Raw genomic sequence first — 20071 nt, 5'->3', positions numbered from 1 at the left:
AAAATAAAAAATAAAAAGGGCTGGTCACATGGGTTAGTGGTAAAGTGCCCCTGGGTTCAATCCACAATATAAAAAAAAAAAGATAGAAAAAAAGAAGCTAACAAAGATTTTCTCCCATTGTGTAGGTTCTTTTTTGTGCTATTGTTTCCTTTGCTCTGCAGAAGCTTTTTAATTTGATACCAACCCACTTATTCATCTTTGATTTTTATTTTTACTTCCTGAGCTTTAGGAGTCTTATTTAGGAAGTTGGTGCCTATGCCATATGTTGGAGTGTTGAGTCTTATGTTTTCTTCTAGCAGTTACAGTTTCTGGTCTAATTACTAGGTCTTTTTTTAAAAAAATTTTGTTATATTTCTTTTTTTTATTGTTGGTCATTCAAAACATTACAAAGTTCTTAATATATCATATTTCACCATTTGATTCAAGTGGGTTATGAACTCCCATTTTTACCCCGTATACCGATTGCTGTATCACATCAGTTACACTTCCATTGATTTACATATTGCCATTCTAGTGACTGATGTATTCTGCTGTTTATCCTGTTCTCTACTATCCCCCTTCCCCTCCCCTCCCCTCCCCTTCCCTTTTCTCTCTCTACCCCCTCTACTGTAAATCATTTCTTCACTTGTATTATTTTTCTCTTACCCCTCCTTTCCTCTTATATGTAATTGTGTATGACCCTGAGGCTCACCTTCCAATTCCATGCGATTTCCCTTCTCTCTCCCTTTCCCTCCCACCTATCATCCCTGTTTAATGTTAATCTTCTTCTCAAGCTCTTCGTCCCTACCCTGTCCTTGGTTACTCCCCTTATATCAAAGAAGTCATTTGGCATTTGTTCTTTAAGGATTGGCTAGCTTCACTTAGCATAATCTGCTCTAATGCCATCCATTTCCCTCCAAATTCTATGATTTTGTCATTTCTTAATGCAGAGTAATACTCCATTGTGTATAAATGCCACATTTTTTTTATCCATTCACCTATTGAAGGGCATCTAGGTTGGTTCCACAATCTTGCTATCGTGAATTGTGCTGCTATGAACATCGATGTAGCAGTGTTTGATCCACTTTGAGTTGATTTTTATGCTGGGTAGAGATAGGGATCTTATGTCATTCTTCTACATATGGACATCCAGTTTTCCCAGCACCATTTGTTAAAAATGCTATCTTTTCTCCAACATATATTTTTGGCACCTTTGTTGAGGTAAACAAGATTGATAAACCCTTAGCCAAATTACCCACAAGAAGGAGAGAAAAGACCAAATCAACACAATTAGAGATGAAAAAGTGATATCACCAGACATTTCTCAAATCTAGAAGAAAATTTTATAATCTAGAAGAAAATTTATATTCAAGTAAATTGGAAAATTTAGATGATATTGACAAATTTCTAGGTGCATGTGACCTGCCCAAATTGAAGCAAGAGAATACAGAAAATGTAAATAGACCAATATCAAGCAATAAGATTTAAGCAGCAATTAAAAAATCAAAAGAAAGAGAAACCTTTCAACAAAGAAATGGCTAAGACTAGATGGATTCTCAGCTGCCTTCTGCCAAATCTTTAAAGAACAACAAATGCCAATCCTCCTCAAATTATTCCATAAAATATAAAGAGAGGGAATTCCCAGATTTATTCTATGAAGCCAGTTGCATCCTGTTCCCAAAACCAGATAAAAACACAGCAAGGAAAGAAATAAACTTGGCTTTTAAAGAAGACTTGCTCCCCTTCTCTTTGCTGCATGAATGAATTAATCTTCATTTTCAATTATTCTCTTATTCACATAAGGAAAATATTTTCACTTGAGAACATACAAAATTTGATACAGAGTTGCTAACAAAGAGTATCAGGACAATAAAATATTTATAAGCTATAGTCTGAGAAGTATGAATTCTGTATTACAAGATTGGTTTTCATTTTCAAGTTGGTTAGAATATACATACACACAGTAAGTTAAAATCATAACCTAAGTAACAAAAATCTCATATTTCAACATTTCATATTTCAAACATGATACATAGTCAATAAACTCCATATTTATATATATATATATATATATATCTTTATCTTTATTTTATTTATTTATTTTTATGTGGTGCTGAAGATTGAACCCAGGACCTCACATGTGCTAGACAAGTGCTCTACCACTGAGCCACAACTCCAGAGCCTAAACTGCATATACTAATGAAAGACTTTTTTCCTATACTTAGGAAACTAGAGCATCTGTATAAATATTTTTAAAAATGGAAGCTCACAATTGAAAGACTGAGCATAGATGTTATAAAATAAAGTACATATCTAAGATACATGTCATATAACAAAGGAAGTAGGACATCTGAAATTAGAATAAATAAAGTTTTAAGTCTCAGTTTTCTGGGTGAGTTACATTCCTATTTTATTCATATCTAATAGTAATTTGTCCTGAAAGGAAGAATAATTAAAATGAATTTTGCCTCCATTTTATTTTACTAAAAATTCTTAGTTTCTGAAAGTGATATGAGTGACACAATTAATACTAGCATTAATACTATCATTCAGCTGGGGCCCTGCAGCACTGTGGACAGACAGTGTGATAAGAAGTCAATGGAGGGAGCAGAGTAGGGAGGAATGAGTACAGGGAATTATTTTCTGACTGAAGTTTTTAAAATTAAAAACTTTTTGAAGCTTTGGAGGTTTCTTTCCATGGCTCCTGTGGGAACCATTCATAATAGCTAGCTGTGTACAGGTCCTAAGGGACACAGACTAAGGTAGCTCCAGACAGACTGCAAATATGCCACAGAAAAGAGATGAGTACAGAAAGCAGTGAGAGAGCCTTGCTTGCTTATTGCTCATGTCTTCATGGTCCTCACTTTTGTTACTAGCTTTCAAACCTACAAGTGATGGGAATGACAAAACGTAGAGTCTGAAAAGCTAAGGTTTCTGACTACACAGAGTTTCTGAGGATTACCTAGAAACATGATAGCACATGAATAGTCTATGCACTAAGGTGAGTTTCTTTGATATATGCCACACTGATACTTCCTTAATTAATGAAATTAGAAAGTAAATTTATATTTGTTAAGAACCAAATGACTTCTGATATTTTCTGTGTCATTAAATATGATTTAAAATAATAAAAGTGTCTCCAGTGAGGCTGTCTAAATCTTAACCTCAGAAAGTCCACAGTGGCACTTAATGAATTATTAAACAGGAAAAGAGAAAGTCAAGTCATTCACAAAACTGTTTTTTAATATTTCTAAAATGCTAGTATCAGAGTTCTGAAACATCAGTTTAATACTTTAATCCTTAAAAATCTGTATTAATCATGCAATTTTTCTAAGGCATCTAGTAATTCTTTTAGTATATGAGAAACATAGGTACATGAGGAAAGTCTCAGGTATTTTCCAATTTCCCCTGAAGTTAAGTAACTTTCTTTAGCTTTGGAACTTTCTCAGCTTCCTATTCAAACAGTGTACTCACTGATTGGAAGAAAGACCTTCCTCAGAAGCGCGAATCCCTTTTTTCTCTCTTTTTAAATTTGTTGTTTTTAATATACCTGACATTCCAATTAGGATCCTCATTTTGTGGTTGTACATACACTGGTCATATATTCATATATTAGCAAAGGAAAGTTATGTCTGATTCATTCATTCATTCAATGAATCCCTATTCTCTAGTGAACAATGTGGCTCTTTTTTTTTTCTTTTTTTTTTTGAGTTTTATTTTATTTTATTTTTTTTTATTGGATGTTCAAGAAAAGCTGCTATGAGCAATTTTACGTCTGAAGGTATTCTTCATCTCAGAGTAGGCATCCAGTAAAGAAGAGAAACCACAGTGAGTTCAGCAAAATGGGTTGCCAGGAATCTACATTACTGCCACATGGCAGGCTTTTCAATTTCTAGTCAAAACACAATGTCCAAAGGTATGTGTCTGAAAGATAAATTATGTTCTACTGTTTTGGCTGAGGTCGGCAATTGCCAACCTTAGCAGAAAACTGCCCGGGATTCAATCCCCAGTACTCCCACAAAACAAAACAAAACAAAACAAATACTATGGGTCATGACGGTCATGACCTTACTATGGTTTGAGTATTGTTTGAGCATGTCCCACAAAGGTTCATGTCTTGGAATCTTGGTCCCAGTGAAGTTATGTGGGACATATGGAACCTAGTGGGAGTCCTAAGGTCATTGGGGTGCTGCCTTTAGGAAGTTTTAAAGAAGTTCTCATGGGACCCAGAGTTATTTCTGAGAGAGGGTTGTTATTAAAAGAATAAGTCTGGCCCCATGTAGCTCTCTAGTTTGAGATGTGATGTCCTATGCCATGGGGTCTTTGCCACTAGTGGCACTATGCTGTTTGAACTTTCATCCTCCACAACTGTGAGACAAATTAATTCCTTTTCTATATAAAGTTAGCCTGCCCCAGATATTTTGTTACAGGAACAGACTAATAAAAATTTTAAACACCATTCATGTATGTGCAGGGGTAAATGTAAGCAGAATTTTAGAAGAGTGTTATGGATTCCCATAGGCATTTGCCTAGTCACCTAAGAATCAATGCCATTATTTTGCAGCTTTCATAAATGAGGGCTAACAATGGTCTGTTAAAGCAGATCAGTCTATCCTTAGTCAATAAGGTAAAATAATGGCACTTCTGGCATTTGCTAAATAAAGCTTCATTTAAAATTCTCTGCGACCTATGGTTGTTACAAGTTAAGCTAAAAGAAACAATCTTCAATATATTACAAGCTCTTGCCTTTTCTAGATAGCTACCTTTTTAAAAATTTAAGTTACCTTACTATATTTCATGTGTCTTTAGAAGAATATATACAACAAATATAAATATCTTCCTTTCACTTTTTAAAATTTACTAGGAATAAACTAAAACATATAAAAAAATAAGCCTTCCCACAAACTGTAAATATTTGGTGCTAATGAGCACAGCAGAGAAAACTGCTACGGGTTGTACCCAGAGCAAGAAGAGCTGAATAATGCATGAAATGACAAATCCCAGTCCAGAGCCAGAAAAATGCTTTTCATAGCTTGCTTAAATATTCATCTTAAACAAAGTACAACAACAACAAAAAAAGTCCTTTGTTTTTTCTTGATTAGCTTTAGAAAAAGGAAAAGCTAATGTGTTTTCAGAAACGTTATTTTAGGGAAAAGAAAGTATTTTTTTCCAGCATTGTTTTTAAATCTTCCCCATCCCCTTTCATTTAAATCATTTCCTCACATTGCCTCCTGAAGGTATCCTGGCTTATCTGAGCCTAGACTGAGAATTTAAAAACAGAAAGACAAACAAAACAACCAAAAAAGAACCCCCCCCCCCCACACACACACCACCACCACCAACAACAAAAACAAACTAGCTTAGCAGATATTCATGGAAGTGTTAGATGTCTGTTTAGATCCACCTGACATCATTCATGTACCAAATCAAATTTATCTCTGGTTACAGAAACAAACACCTTCTATAAATGAATCTTCTTTGTTTTTGCCTATTTCAGTTCTTTTTTTTTCCCCTTATGATTGATACTGAACTAGCAAAAACTAATTCCATTCTTCTCTCTTTCTTTCTCTAAAGAGGTACAGATTCAGGTTCAAATAAACTGCATTGCATGGATGGCCTGCCAATAAGGGAGACAGACTGTTGTCTAGAGAAAAGGAAAAGGCATAATAAAGATAACTAAAAGTCTGTCTGGGGCTGGGGATATAGCTCAGTGGTAGAGTGAGTGCTTACCATGTGTAAGGCCCTGGATTCAATCCCCATAACTATAAATAAACTGATCAACAAATAAAATTTGGTTTGCTTTGGATCATCCCTAATGCTGGTGATTCTAAATTATGTCAGTGCTAAAATACTCCTCCAAGAAAGGACAGAACATTCCACCCCAACCTGACCCCAACTTTGCACACCTTTGTGTTGTACTGTGTTAATAATTAGAGGGCTTTTTCCTTTGGATTGTTAGGATAGTCTTTGGCTGTATAGCTGCAAATGTAGGAAGAGATCACCAGAGGAAAAAACTCAGAGATTTGATAAAAGTAAATGCTGGGGATATAGCTCAGTTGGTAGAGTGCTTGCCTTGTATGCACAAGGCCCTGGGTTCAATTCCCAGAACCACCAAAATAAATAAATAAACAAACAAACAAATAAATAAATAATAAAAAAGTAAATGCTTTTAAGTTTCCATCCCAGACTAAACATTTCCAAAGATACAACAAGATCCTATATCTTCTTCATGTTTCCTTTAGTTTTCAATGCTCTAGAAATTCTATAAACACTATAATCAATCAGTGCCACACCAGGTGATAGAGAAAGAAACGTTCAATATTTCCACTAATGCTTGAGAGAAATGCTGGAATAAAATGAAAACTCCCGTCTTTCTTGCCAACTTAAGGAACTCTAACAGTTATTTTATATATCTATACTCATAATTTTCTTAGAATTTTCTGTGTAGAGGGATATGACTTAATTTTACTTTAAAAAATCTTGAAATGAAAAATGAAATTCTTGTGAAAATGGACTATGGCATTCAAGAGACATTACCCCTTAGCCAAGTCTACTTTGATAACATACTCTGGATCAGGTCCTCCTACAGCTTGATTCTGTAACTTTCCCTTTAATTCTGTGACCTTCCCCACATCCTTCCAGTAAATTCCTTTAATGTTTAATGTCAGTTCTTGTGGTTCGCAACTCCCAATTCCAAACTGGTATATTTATGTACATTCAAATTATATTTAATATTTCCAACTTTTCAAGTGAGATATTAAACCATTTTATAGATAAGAAGGCTAATTCTCAGACGTTAATTTATTCTTGCTAGTATAAATAAGTAATGGTAGAAATGAAATTCAAATTTGGTTTGTCAAGATTTATGCATTTCTTCTTTATCTTGTCACTGAAAAGCTTAGATGTCCTTTATTCAGAGTTACAGGTTGTTTGACTCTTCAGGAATATCAACCAAGAACATACCTTGTGGCTCTATTTACTAGAACCATCCACCCATTCATTTATTAAAAAAATACCTGAATACATAATATGGACAAAGTAAAGCCTAATACAAAGCTGGCTTAGCCAGTCCTTCCTTCAAGTTGCTCATGTTTTTTTGGATGCTGATTGTTCAGTTTACTGACAAACAATCTTATAACCTGCTAAATTTAAGCAATATGGAAAATAAAATCCAGAATATAATAGTAAAGCCATATGGTTCATAACAGGATAAGAATAATTCAGCTCATTAAATTAGAAATAGTTTCCAGCCAATTTAAGCCTTTAGTGGAGTAATTCTTCACTGCAGTGACTTTCAGAGCCACATAGAGAAAAAATAGTTTTAGTTCCAGTCTTTAAAATGAACAAAAGAGATAATGAAGTAAACTAGTTTCTCAAATTACACCCTTAAGATTATCTGTGGACCAGCTAGTATTTTTTTAAAATCAGTTTCTATTTCTGCTTTAAAATATATTTTTAAAAACTTTATATTATCTTAAAGAAAAAATAGATAACAATTTTTGTAAATGAAAAATAACTATAAAAATATAGAGAGTAAAACAAAAATAATGAATCTTAAAAAAAGCAAATTACAGTGAAAAACTGTGAGCCTGAAGCCTGATCTGTTCTTTGTTCCAATATCAACTATCAGACAGGTATTAAACCTACTAGTTCTGTCTTTCTCCTGGAAATAATCAAAATGATTGAAAGAGAATCAGAATAGAAGTAATTTTACCAATTTATCATTCAGTGGTATTTTATACTGTGTTCAAATTCTACCAAATTTCCTTCACTCAAAACAGAGTTATGTGTTCCAGACATTTGGGAACACAATGAGGTAGCACACAGTAATTTAGGGAATGTGAATATATTATGTGTGGTGAGCACTATGAGAAGTGTTGCCAAGTTACATCTGACATCTTCATTCATTCACTCAACCATTAATGTTTTTAATTTGTTCTAATTAGTTATACATGACACAAGAATGCATTTTGACAAATCATACATAAATAGACTATAACTTCTCATTTTTCTGGTTGTACAAGGTGTAGAGTTATACCAGTGGTGTAATCATGCATGCACATAGCGTGATAATGTCTGATTAATTCTACAATCAATCCTTCCTACTTCTTTAGCCTCTCCCCTCCCTTCACTCCCCTCTGTCTAATCCAAAGTAACCTCTATTCTTCCCTACCCACACCCTTAGTGTGAATTAGCATCTGCCTGTCAGAGAAAACATTTGGCCTGTGGTTCTTTGAGATTGGCTTATTTTGCTTAGCATGATGTTTTCCAGCTCCATCCATTTACCAGCAAATGCCATAATTTCATCCCTGTTTGAGGCTGAATAATATACCACTGTGTATATATTTTTTTTATCCAGTCCTCTCTTGAAGGGTACCTAGGTTGGTTCCATACTTCAGCTATTGTGAGTTGAGCTGCTATAAACATTGATGTGGTTGTGTCAATGTAATATGATGATTTTAAATCCTTTGGATATATACTGAGGAGTGCAATAGCTTGGTCAAATGGTGCTTTTGGTAAAGATTTTCTCCCATTACGTAGGCACTCTTTTCACCTTTTTGATTGTTTCCTTTGCTGAGAAGCAGCTTTTTAGTTTTAAATACCTTTCATGTATCAGTGTGTCTTTGTGCTGAGTGCTAGGGTTCAGTGGTAAGACTCTCAAGGAGAAGGTAAATTAGTGAAGAAGAAAAATAATTAAGAAAACTATAAAGCTGTGAAAGTATTACAATAGAGACCCCAAGAGACACTAAGCATTAGACTAGTAGGGTAAGAGGTAATTTTCAAAACACAGAAGTGTACCTATTCTTTCAGAATTTCTAGAAGGGTTATAGTATACTAAATGCTGCCATTGATTTCTTATCTTCTTTAGTGAGTATCAGTTGAAATAGCTATCATATAAAGAATGGGAAATCTGGAAGGCACTTCAAGAGCAGAAGGAAACAGCAGCAAAGTATGCTATAATGTGGAACAAGTGAGGGAAAGCCAGAAAGAACATTTTAGATCGTCCAAGCCTCTCCTTTATAAGAAAGACAGGTCTTGATTTCCTAGATAAGAAGCCAAATTCAGATTTAAATTGGATCATCTCAAAGTCATTCCAATATTCTTTGCAATTTACCATGTATATAACAAAGAAATCTTGAGAGTTAAGAATATTCATATTTGTTCCAAAAAGATAATTTGGAGTATTCCTAGTAATTAAGTATGGAAAAGAAGAAAATGAAGGAAGGAAGGAAGGAAGGAAGGAAGGAAGGAAGGAAGGAAGGAAGGAAAAAAGGGAGGGATGGATGGATGGAGAGAGAGGAAGGGGAAAGAAAGAGAGAGAAGGAGAGAGAAGGAGAGGAGGAAGGAGATTTAGAAAGGGAAGGGAGGTAGGAGAGAGACAAAGGAAAGGAAAAGAAAAAAACCCAGATTCTTATGTGGTGTAATTAGTATATTTTTTAAAAAGGTTGAAAGGGTAGACATTTAAAAACAAATGTGTTATTATGTGTCTGAAGCATATTATAACATCTTAAATAAATCATTGTGTAATACAGACTCATATTCGAAGACTTTTACTTAGAAACACTTATTATCAAATTAGCATGAATGGCTTACTATGGTTTTCAAAAAGTTTAAACATAATTCATACAAGAGTTTTCTCTATATGATTACAGTTTATTCCTACTGGAGAATTCTTTCTCCTATGTTTTTTGGCACAACATCACTGAGATTTTTTTTAAACTTGGAAACAGGAGGCAAGAAAAAAGTCTTCAATAATTTCAAGCCAACCCTTGCCCCTGTGGACAGGTAGTTTGTTTTATTGCCTCATTATTAGTATATTTACTTTTGAAACCAAGTCTAAAGAAATTTATGGTATTCTTCATTGTCAAGATTGATAATCACTGAAACATACTAGTTAAGGATGAAAACCAAGAAATTAACTTTGCTCATAGAATCTATCAGCAGGATTACCCTGGAACATGGAGATTAGGAATGGAGGACAATAGTTTTTGTCAAACAAGCATATAGCTCAATTCTCCCATACAGGATTCCATGGTAACTCATACATGAATCATCATTTCAGCTGTATTGTCTTTGTATTCCTTCCTGTTTTTAGCTAGTAAATACTATTTAACATTCTAATTTTTTTTAGAACTAACCCTTTCCATAATTGAGAACATTTTACTAAAGCATCAAAGAGTTCTGTTATATTAAAAATTTCCCTAGAGACTTTAAAGTAATTGCTTTGAAATTGAAAAATACATATCATCTTGCTATCTAAATTCTTGAAATTAAACCATTGAAGAGGCCAATCCAGCCTACAATTACATGCGAAACCAAACAATCTGATCTTTCCATAGAAATGAAAGACTAATAAAATATACCTGTGAAGCTTGAGAGTGACTGTTCCATAAACAGTGGCAAAACCAAGAAGACGGACCCATCTTAGGAGAATACAGCGAAATGTACTTGGCTCAAAGTACAAAATAACAACCTGTAGGATGAGAACACAAAGAAAGAAAACTTCAGGATCAGCTGATGACCCACAGACTAAAGTTAATATTTCATAACCTGATGTTTTGTACACCTGAGGTTTATATAAGCACAAACTTATTTGAATAATTCTTTAAAATGTTACTTTAATCACTCATTGTCCAGATTGAAAGACTACAGTCTCGACTTCAAATTGTTTTTTTACTTCAAAATAAAATATAAGTTCTTTATATGCAACATTGAGGAGTTTCTATTAACTATTTCTATGTCTCTAGTAGTCCAAACTTACCCTCTTTTTAATTCCCAACATAGGCAATCTAGGTGACCCCCATTGCCATTCTCCACCACACCCTTGCTTATTCCCACCTACAGTACCTTTCTGCTCTCTGAGGTAGTCCTAAGATTCCTAAGATCACCGAAGACTGCACTCCCTGTAAATAATCCCTCATTTCATTTTTATTTTTTTTCTTCATTTGAACTCCTGGGGATCAAAACTAGGGCTTTGTGCATGCTAGGCAAGCACTACCAATGAGCTTCATCCTCAGGCCTTATCTTCATTTTATTTTGAGACAGGGTCTCACTAAGTTGGCCAGGTGGGTCTTGAACTGTTCTTGCCTCAGCTTTCTGGATAGCTGGGATTATAGGAATAGCCAGCTCATTTTTACTTCATATTATTTTGGTCCATTAATTCACTAACTCCTTGCTTCTTACTCCAGAATTTTCATTCAACAAGTAATAATTAAACATTTTGGGCATTGTGGTATGTGCTGCTGATACAAGATCCAAATTAGGAGGGAAAAGAAATGTAAATAGGGGTTTGAATTAAAGTAATATAGACACTATGGTGAATATCTGTATAATTCCAGTAGGACTATTAAGGACTGAGTAGCTCATTCTAAATGACGATGGGGCATGGGGCAGCCAAAAGATATTGCAAGGCATTCTATCACTTTTCGTATGTTGCTGTTTGATTTTCAGCACGGTCTTGTAAACTAAGAATTGGTTTGACCATGCCTAAAGAGCTCTGTGTAGCACTAAAGGATTAATGTTGTTGAAAAATGCAGATTTATATTATTCTGGTAGAGCAGTTGGCCTGGACTGATTCTGTTGAAATCAAGACCATCACAACAGAAAGTATAGCCACTGCCAAAACCCTATTGTTGTTGTTGTTGTTGTTTTGTACCAGAGACATGCATTCCTGGGGCCATACATACACACAGTACTTTAATTTTCCAATTCACTAGGTATTGTAAAGATACAGATCAAGATTTGTCTTCAGAATTTTTCAGAAAAATGTTTAAATTCGGCAAAATTTCAAAAAATAATATAAATCCCCTTTTTTATTATTTTCACAAAACAGGTTATATTTCTATAAATTTATATTCTGTTTTAGCTCATACATTTTAGACTTGTTTCCATAAATTTGTATTATATTTTAGACATTTCAATAATACAAGAATCTAACACTAATTATGAGTTCTGCAAAGCAAGCTCTATTGTTTATTAAGGAATCAAAGCTGAAAAATGGAAAGAAAACTTAGGAGGAAAACAAAAGAGAAACCTTGGGGAATATACATGTTCCTTTTTATGCCTGGGAGAAATACAGATTAGAGACTAGGAATCTAAAATATAGAACACATAAAATCTCAAAAATTTCTTCTAGCAATGGCATTAGAAATAATTCTAGTACAGTGGACTCCTGAGACTGCAAAAATCCTGGGAGCTATTGTAAAACTTACCATTATTCAGTAAGCTATCTCTGAATGAGTAAATGAATGAGCAAAGGTGAATAATTATAATGCAGAATTCTGCATACTTTTAAAATTTAAAATAAAGAATTACTCCTCCACTGTTTGGGAACTACTGATACACCTTCAAAATTTTATCTCTGAGATGAAGAATTTGAGGGCTTGTTATTATAAGGGAAGACTGAGTTCGAAATAAATGAAATAATGAGCCATTTTTTAAGCATCCACGGATGAGATATACATTTAAAAAGTCATAGAAAATGAACTCCTTGTGAACTTAATAAAATGTATTATTAAAAACATTTCAGTAAATAATGAACAGGAATTTGTGCTTTGGGTGTACAGAGGCAATGTGGATGGTCTTATTTCTATTCTTTATTAATTGTGTGACTTTCACAAATTACTTAACATTGCCTCAGATGACCCATTTGTAAACAGACAAAAAAAAACTAATAATACTTCATTCTGGGGTTGTTTAAGTTTAAATGCAATCATGTGGGGTAAGAAAACAGTGCATGGTACTTTGAATATTCAATAGCATTGGCTAATGTTATTAAGAGATTTGATATATTTATTCTTTGTTCCAAAGTTACCATTTTGATTATAGTATAATTGTACCCCCTTATTTATTTATTCATTTATTTTTATTTGTTTTAATTAGTTACACATGACAGTACAATGACCTGACATATCATACATTTTAATCAGATGGGGTATAATTTCTCATTTTTCTGAGTGTACAGGTTGCAGAATCACATTGGTCATGCAGTCACATATATACCCACAGCAATAATAAAGTCTATTTTATTCTGCTGTCCTTCCTTTCCCCCCTTTCCCTCCTCTCCTCTCCTATCACTTCTCTCTACACAACCTAATGTGACACACATTTTTTTTTCTTTTTCCTCACTTCGTCATACCTGTATTCTATATAATGAAGGGGGTCTCCTTCCATCTTCTGTGCAATTCCCCTTCTCCCTCCTTTTCCCTCCCACTCTCTTCCCTATCTAGAGGTAATCTTCTTCTCATGCTCTTCCTCCCTACCACATTTTGAGTCACCCCCCCCCCTTATATCAGAGAAGATATTTGGCATTTTTTTTTAGGGATTGGCTAACTTCACTTAGCATAATCTGCTCTAATGCCATCCATTTCCCTGCAAATGCCATGATTTTGTTATTTTTTAGTGCTGAGTAATATTCCATTGTGTATATAAGCCACATTTTTTTATCCATTCCTCAATAGTTTAGCTATTGTGAATTGTGCTGCTATAAACATTGATGTGGCTGTGTCCCTGTAGTATGCTGTTTTTAGGTCCTTTGGGTATAGTCTGAGAAGAGGAATAGCTGGGTCAAATGGTGGTTCTATTCCCAGCTTTCCAAGGAATCTCCATACTGCTTTCCAAATTGGCTGCACCAATTTGCAGTCCCACCAGCAATGTACAAGTATACCCCCACCACCCCCACCCCCCACCCCCCCCCACCCCCCCACCCCTCATCTCTGTTTAATGTTAATCTTTTCCTCATGCTCTTCCTCCCTGCTCAGTTCTTAGTTGCTGTCCTTAAATCAAAGAAGACATTTGGCATTTGTTTTTTTAAGGATTGCCTAGCTTCACTTAGCATAATCTGCTCTAATGCCATCCATTTCCCTGCAGATTCCATGATTTTGTCATTTTTAGTGCTGCATAATACTCAATTGTGTATAAATGCCACATTTTTTTATCCATTCATCTATTGAAGGGCATCTAAGTTGGTTCCGCAGTCTAGCAATTGTGAATTGTGCTGCCATGATCATTGTTGTGGCAGTATCCCTATAGTACGCTCTTTTATGGTCCTCAGGGAATAGTCCCAGAAGGGCGATAGCTGGGTCGAATGGTGGATCCATTCCCAGCTTACCCAGGAATCTCCATACTGCTTTCCAAATTGGCCTCACCATTTGCAGTCCCACCAGCAGTGTACAAGTGTACCCTTTTCCCCACATCCCCACCAACACTTATTGTTGTTTGACTTCATAATGGCTGCCAATCTTACTGGAGTGAGATGGTATCTTAGGGTGGTTTTGATTTGCATTTCTCTGATTGCTAGAGATAGTGAGCATTTTTTCATGTACTTGTTGATTGATTTTATGTCCTCCTCTGAGAAGTGTCTGTTCAGGTCCTTGGCCCATTTGTTGATTGGGTTGTTTGTTATCTTATTGTTTAATTTTTTGAGTTCTTTGTACATTCTGGATATTAGGGCTCTATCTGAGGTGTGAGGGGTAAAAATTTGTTCCCATGATGTAGGCTCTCTATTTACCTCTTTTATTGTTTCTCTTGCTGAGAAAAAACTTTTTAGTTTAAGTAAGTCCCAAATAGAAGATAGTGAAGATATCGATAAATTTCTTAAGGCATATGATCTGCCCAGATTGAGACAGGAAGACACACACAATTTAAACAGACCAATAACAAAGGAAGAAATAGAAGAAGCCATCAAAAGACTACCAACCAAGAAAAGCCCTGGACCGGATGGGTATACAGCGGAGTTCTACAAAACCTTCAATGAAGAATTAATACCAATACTTTTCAAGCTATTTCAAGAAATAGAAAAAGAAGGAGCGCTTCCAAATTCATTTTATGAGGCCAACATCACTTTGATCCCAAAATCAGACAAAGATACTTCAAAGAAAGAAAACTACAGACCAATATCTCTAATGAACTTGGATGCAAAAATCCTCAATAAAATTCTGGCGAATGGAATACAAAATCATATCAGAAAACTTGTGCACCATGATCAAGTAGGATTCATTCCTGGGATGCAAGCCTGGTTCAATATACGGAAATCAATAAATGATATTCACCACATCAATAGACTTAAAGACAAGAACCATATGATCATCTCCATGGATGCAAGAAAAAGCATTTGACAAAGTACAGCATCCCTTTATGTTTAAAACACTAGAAGAACTAGGGATAACAGGAACTTACCTCAACATTGTAAAAGCTATATATGCTAAACCTCAGGCTAGCATCATCCTAAACAGAGAAAAACTGAAGGCATTCCCTCTAAAATCTGGAACAAGACAGGGATGCCCTCTATCACCACTTCTATTCAATTTAGTTCTCGAAGTACTAGCCAGAGCAATTAGACAGACAAAAGAAATTAAAGGCATAAAAATAGGAAAAGAAGAAATTAAATTATCGCTATTTGCGGATGACATGATAATATACCTAACAGACCCAAAAGGATCTACAAAGAAGCTGCTAGAGTTAATAAATGAATTCAGCAAAGTAGCAGGTTATAAAATCAACACACATAAATCAAAGGCATTCCTGTATATCAGCAATAAAACCTCTGAAATGGAAATAAGGAAAACCACTCCATTCACAATATCCTCAAAGAAAATAAGATACTTGGGAATCAACCTAACAAAAGAGGTGAAAGATCTATACAATGAAAACTACAGAACCCTAAAGAGAGAGATAGAAGAAGATCTCAGAAGATGGAAAAATGTACCCTGTTCATGGATAGGCAGAACTAACATCATCAAAATGGCGATATTACCCAAAGTTCTCTACAGGTTTAATGCGATGCCAATCAAAATCCCAATGGCATTTCTTGTTGAAATAGATAAAGCAATCATGAAATTCATATGGAAAGACAAAAGACCCAGAATAGCAAAAGCAATTCTAAGCAGGAAGAGTGAATCTGGAGGTATAGCAATACCAGAGGTCATACTGTACTACAAAGCAATAGTAACAAAAACAGCATGGTACTGGTACCAAAACAGGCAGGTGGACCAATGGTACAGAATAGAGGACACAGAGACTAATCCACAAAGTTACAACTATCTTATATTTGATAAAGGAGCTAAAAACATGCAATGGAGGAAGGATAGCATCTTCAACAAATGGTGCTGGGAAAATTGGAAATCCATATGCAACAAAATGAAATTGAATCCCTTTCTCTCGCCATCCACAAAAGTTAACTCAAAATGGATCAAGGAGCTAGATATCAAATCAGAGACAGTGCGTCAGATAGAAGAAAAAGTTGGCTCCGATACATATAGGCTCCAAATAGTCAGGCTCCAAATTCCTTAATAGGACGCCCATAGCCCAAGAGTTAATAACAAGAATAAAATCCGTACTTTTAATCCTCTCTTCCCTCTGGCAGGTTGCAGGCTCTGTGGCAGCCATATTCATCTTGTCTATTTCTGTGACACTAGTGCTAATGGAGTCCTCACATGCAGAAAAGTCTCAATAAATGTTTGTTGAGTGAAAGAAAAAAAATATAAAGCTACAGGAAAAAGTACAGCTGGCTGTAACTAATGTTGTACAATTGGAAATTCAATCTTTCATGTGACCAGAAGAAAGAAAATGCTGACTCGAGAAAACTCTAGGCAGCTAATTATTTGTGAAGGCAAAAGAGAACCAAACATCACAGATATGTGATATTTTTTAAGTCTAGGTGACTGAAAGAAGGATGTAAAAAGAAAAGGAGGCATAAGTCTGAGGAAAATTATAATACTTCTACCTAGAAATTTCCCCACCTCATCCTTCCTATCTCAGCTCAGGGTTGGCAACTCAGTTCTCCTCACATCCCACAGACTTAAGTTAGATCCCTATCTTGTTTGCATTTACTATCATTGAATACTAAGTTTGCTTTCATTGCACTCACCAACACTATTTTGAAATAATTATATCTGTAATTCATTTGTTTAATGAGTCTCCGCTAATTTATAAAACAAACATAAGGGAAGGAACTATATTATTAAAAATGCATGCCCATTTCCTGGTATAATACTTGGTAATGATAGATAACTAATATATGCATGCGGAAACAATGAGATTTTTTAAAAAAAAAAACAAAATAAAGAAAGGAGAAAGATGCAAGAAGGGGAGAAAAATTAAGTGCACTTTTTGATATACTAATGATATAAATTGCATAGAGGATCCAATTCATATTTATCTTACAGTGGTTAATATACTGTATAATTAGAAAAAAACAAAGCCCAAAGTGAAAATACAATGTTTCAGGTACTTTCAAACCCTGATATTTAACATTTCATTGTTTAACAACAAATGTAAACATAGTCTAACAAGATTATTATAAAACACATAACCTTTCCCAAAGCTCAAGTTAATAACATTTTATAATAGACTTTGGTAGGAGAAGAGATGGAGGAAAACTAAGCCACTAATTTGAAAAATCTTTGAATGATGATGATTCTACTAATACTATACTGATAACTGTTATTTTTTAAGTTACAATAATAATAGCTACTGCTATGGCTTTAATGTCCCCTCTTAAACTCATGCTGAAATTTAATTTTCATTGCAATAGTATTAAGATGTAGGGTCTTTAAAATGTGATAAGGGCTCTGCCCTCATGATTGGATTAAGGCCATTATGGCAGGAGTGGAATAGTTATCAAGGAAGTTTTCTCCTGATTAACAGGATAAATTTGTTCTGAGTTTTCTCTGACTTGCCAATGCTTGCTTGCCTTTCAGCCTGCTATGACACAGCATGATGCCAGTGTTACACTTTGGCTTCCCAACATCCAAAATTTTGAGCCATATAAACTTCTACTGTTTATAAATAATCCAGTCTGTGGTATTCTATTACAGCATCAGAAAATGGATCCAGACACTTAACCACACTCATATTGATCACTAATTTAGACATGTTATCTATGTTTAGAGTCTAAAAGTACACATATTACTTTTATCTTAAAGAAAAAGAGACCAAATTTTGATGGAGTTAATTAATTTTACCCTGATTATCAAAATAGTTTTAAAACCAGACTACATAAAGTTTCTGTACTGAAAGTACTGCTGAAGGCATAATTTCAAATTATATAGTCCAAGGTAATACTATCTCTATATTCTTTCCAAAACCAGAGACTAATGATAAATATATTGTATCATATGTATAGAAAGCAGAATATGTGTACCACTCAGTTCATTGAGTAACTTAAGGACTGAAAAGCATGTATAGCTGTTGGAAGACTGTACATATAGTATAAATTATAGGTGCTGTAGAATAAGACCTCCTAGATGAAGGAGGTAGTTGAAAAATAAAGAGCATATTCAGGGTCAGCAGCAGAAGTTGTCATATCAAATGCATCAATTTTTTCTTAAATACAGCTTCTTAGTAACTTGCTATAATTTTACCAGAAGTTTGGTGCCTCTACTCTATTTGAAAGTAAGGCTAAAGTGTGAAAGCCTAATGTAGCTCTTTTTAAGGACTTGGTTCTTAATTAGAGCAATTGTTTTCAGATACTTACAAAATCAGTTGGCTGATTTTAGTGGTGGGTTACATTAGGCATTGAGTTTTTTCTTTCTTTTATTGGTTCTTCTTAGTTATATATTACAGTAGAATATATAGAATAGAGTCCATTTTGATAAAATTATACAAGCAGGGAAAATATCTTCTTCTAATTAGGACCCTATTCTTGTTCGTGGGCATGATGGTGAGATTCACTTGGGTGTTTTCATATGTGTACATAGGAATATTAAGTTAGATTTATTCTACTGTCTTTCTATTGCTATCACTCCTCCCTTCCTTTCATTCCTCTTTGTCTAATCTACTGAACTTCTCTTCTTCCTCTCCCCTCCTTTATTGTGGTTTAGCTTCCATATATCAACAAAAACATTCAACCTTTTGGTTTGGGGGATTGGCTTATTTCACTTAGCATGATAGTCTCCAGATCCATCCAATTACTGGTAAATGTCTAAAACTCATTCTTAATTATGACAAAGTAATATTCCATTGTCTATATATACCACAATTTCTTTATCCATTGATTTGTTGATAAGCAACTAGGTTGGTTCCATTGCTTAGCTATTGCAAATTGTGCTGCTATAAACATTGATGTGGCTGTGTCACTGTAGTATGCTGATTTTAAATCTTTTGACTATATGCTGAGGGATAATTGGGTCAAATGGTGGTTCCATTCCACATTTTCTTAGGAATCACTATATTGCTTTCCAGAGGGATTGCACCAATATGCAGTTCCACCAGCAATGTGCAAGTTTACATTTCCCCCCACACCCTCACCAACATTAATTGTTACTTGTATTCTTGATAATTGCCATTCTGTCTGGAGTGAGATGAAATCTCAGTGTAGTTTTAATTTGCAATTCTCTAATTGCTTGTGATGTTGAACATTTTTTTCATATATTTGTTGATCACTTGTATTTCTTCTTTTGAGAAGTGTTTGTTAAGTTCCTTTAACCATTTATTGTGATAAAGTTTTTGAGTTCTTCGGCGTTAAGTTTTTAAAAGTATTGCTGTGGTAGAGATGGCCTTCCATGGATTATTTTCCTATTTCATCAAATGTAATTTTTCACCATGTTTCAAAGTCTGCTTGATTGCCTACGCTCTTTGGATACTGAACACAGCTAATAACAGCAGAGATAACTACAAAGAAAAATACTATTAAGTAGGCTTCTCAAATATGCACAAAGTAGAATTTTTAAACAGAATAACAGTTTTTGCAAATATAGACATAGCATCAGAGACAAAACCACTGTCTGCTCAGCACACATAACTCAACACCCAACACTTTTAAAAGAAGAATGCTTGGGAGGTGCAATGGTCAGAAAACAGCATAGTCCCAAGCTGTTCCCAAAGCTCTTGGAGTAAAAGGCTGAAGCTCATGTTTTAGATCTGATATTTTAAGAATCTGAGTAATAGGGTTGAACACAGCAATTCTACCTTTTAACTTGGCTTCTCAAGTGTTATTTGCTTCAGTTCAGTGAAACTGGTTGTGAATTAAATCACTTTAACGGGTGAATGAGGTATTACATGCTTTGGAATTTCTGTTAGTGGGGTTGTGAGAACAGTTTTTATTTATTTAAAAAAATTATTGGGTGGTAGGACACACAGTACTGATGCAATC

At 34.6% G+C, this 20071-nt stretch overlaps 1 protein-coding gene across 1 annotated transcript in view; it reads right to left on the bottom strand.

Moving 5' to 3' along the window:
* Positions 1-20071, bottom strand: part of GPR158 (G protein-coupled receptor 158) — a gene marked incomplete at both ends in the record, with an annotated part of 431513 nt that overhangs the window by 60878 nt on the left and 350564 nt on the right. The window contains one exon of the mRNA XM_081298275.1: positions 10344-10453. Within this exon, the coding sequence (XP_081154401.1) occupies positions 10344-10453 (110 nt within the window). The remainder of the gene's footprint in view (positions 1-10343; positions 10454-20071) is intronic.

The sequence above is a fragment of the Spermophilus citellus genome (genome assembly GCF_964194105.1).
Source record: "Spermophilus citellus genome assembly, chromosome: 6".
Taxonomy (NCBI): Eukaryota; Metazoa; Chordata; class Mammalia; order Rodentia; family Sciuridae; genus Spermophilus; species Spermophilus citellus.
Note: the sequence above shows the minus strand (reverse complement) of the source record. Positions and strands in the feature narration are given on the sequence as shown.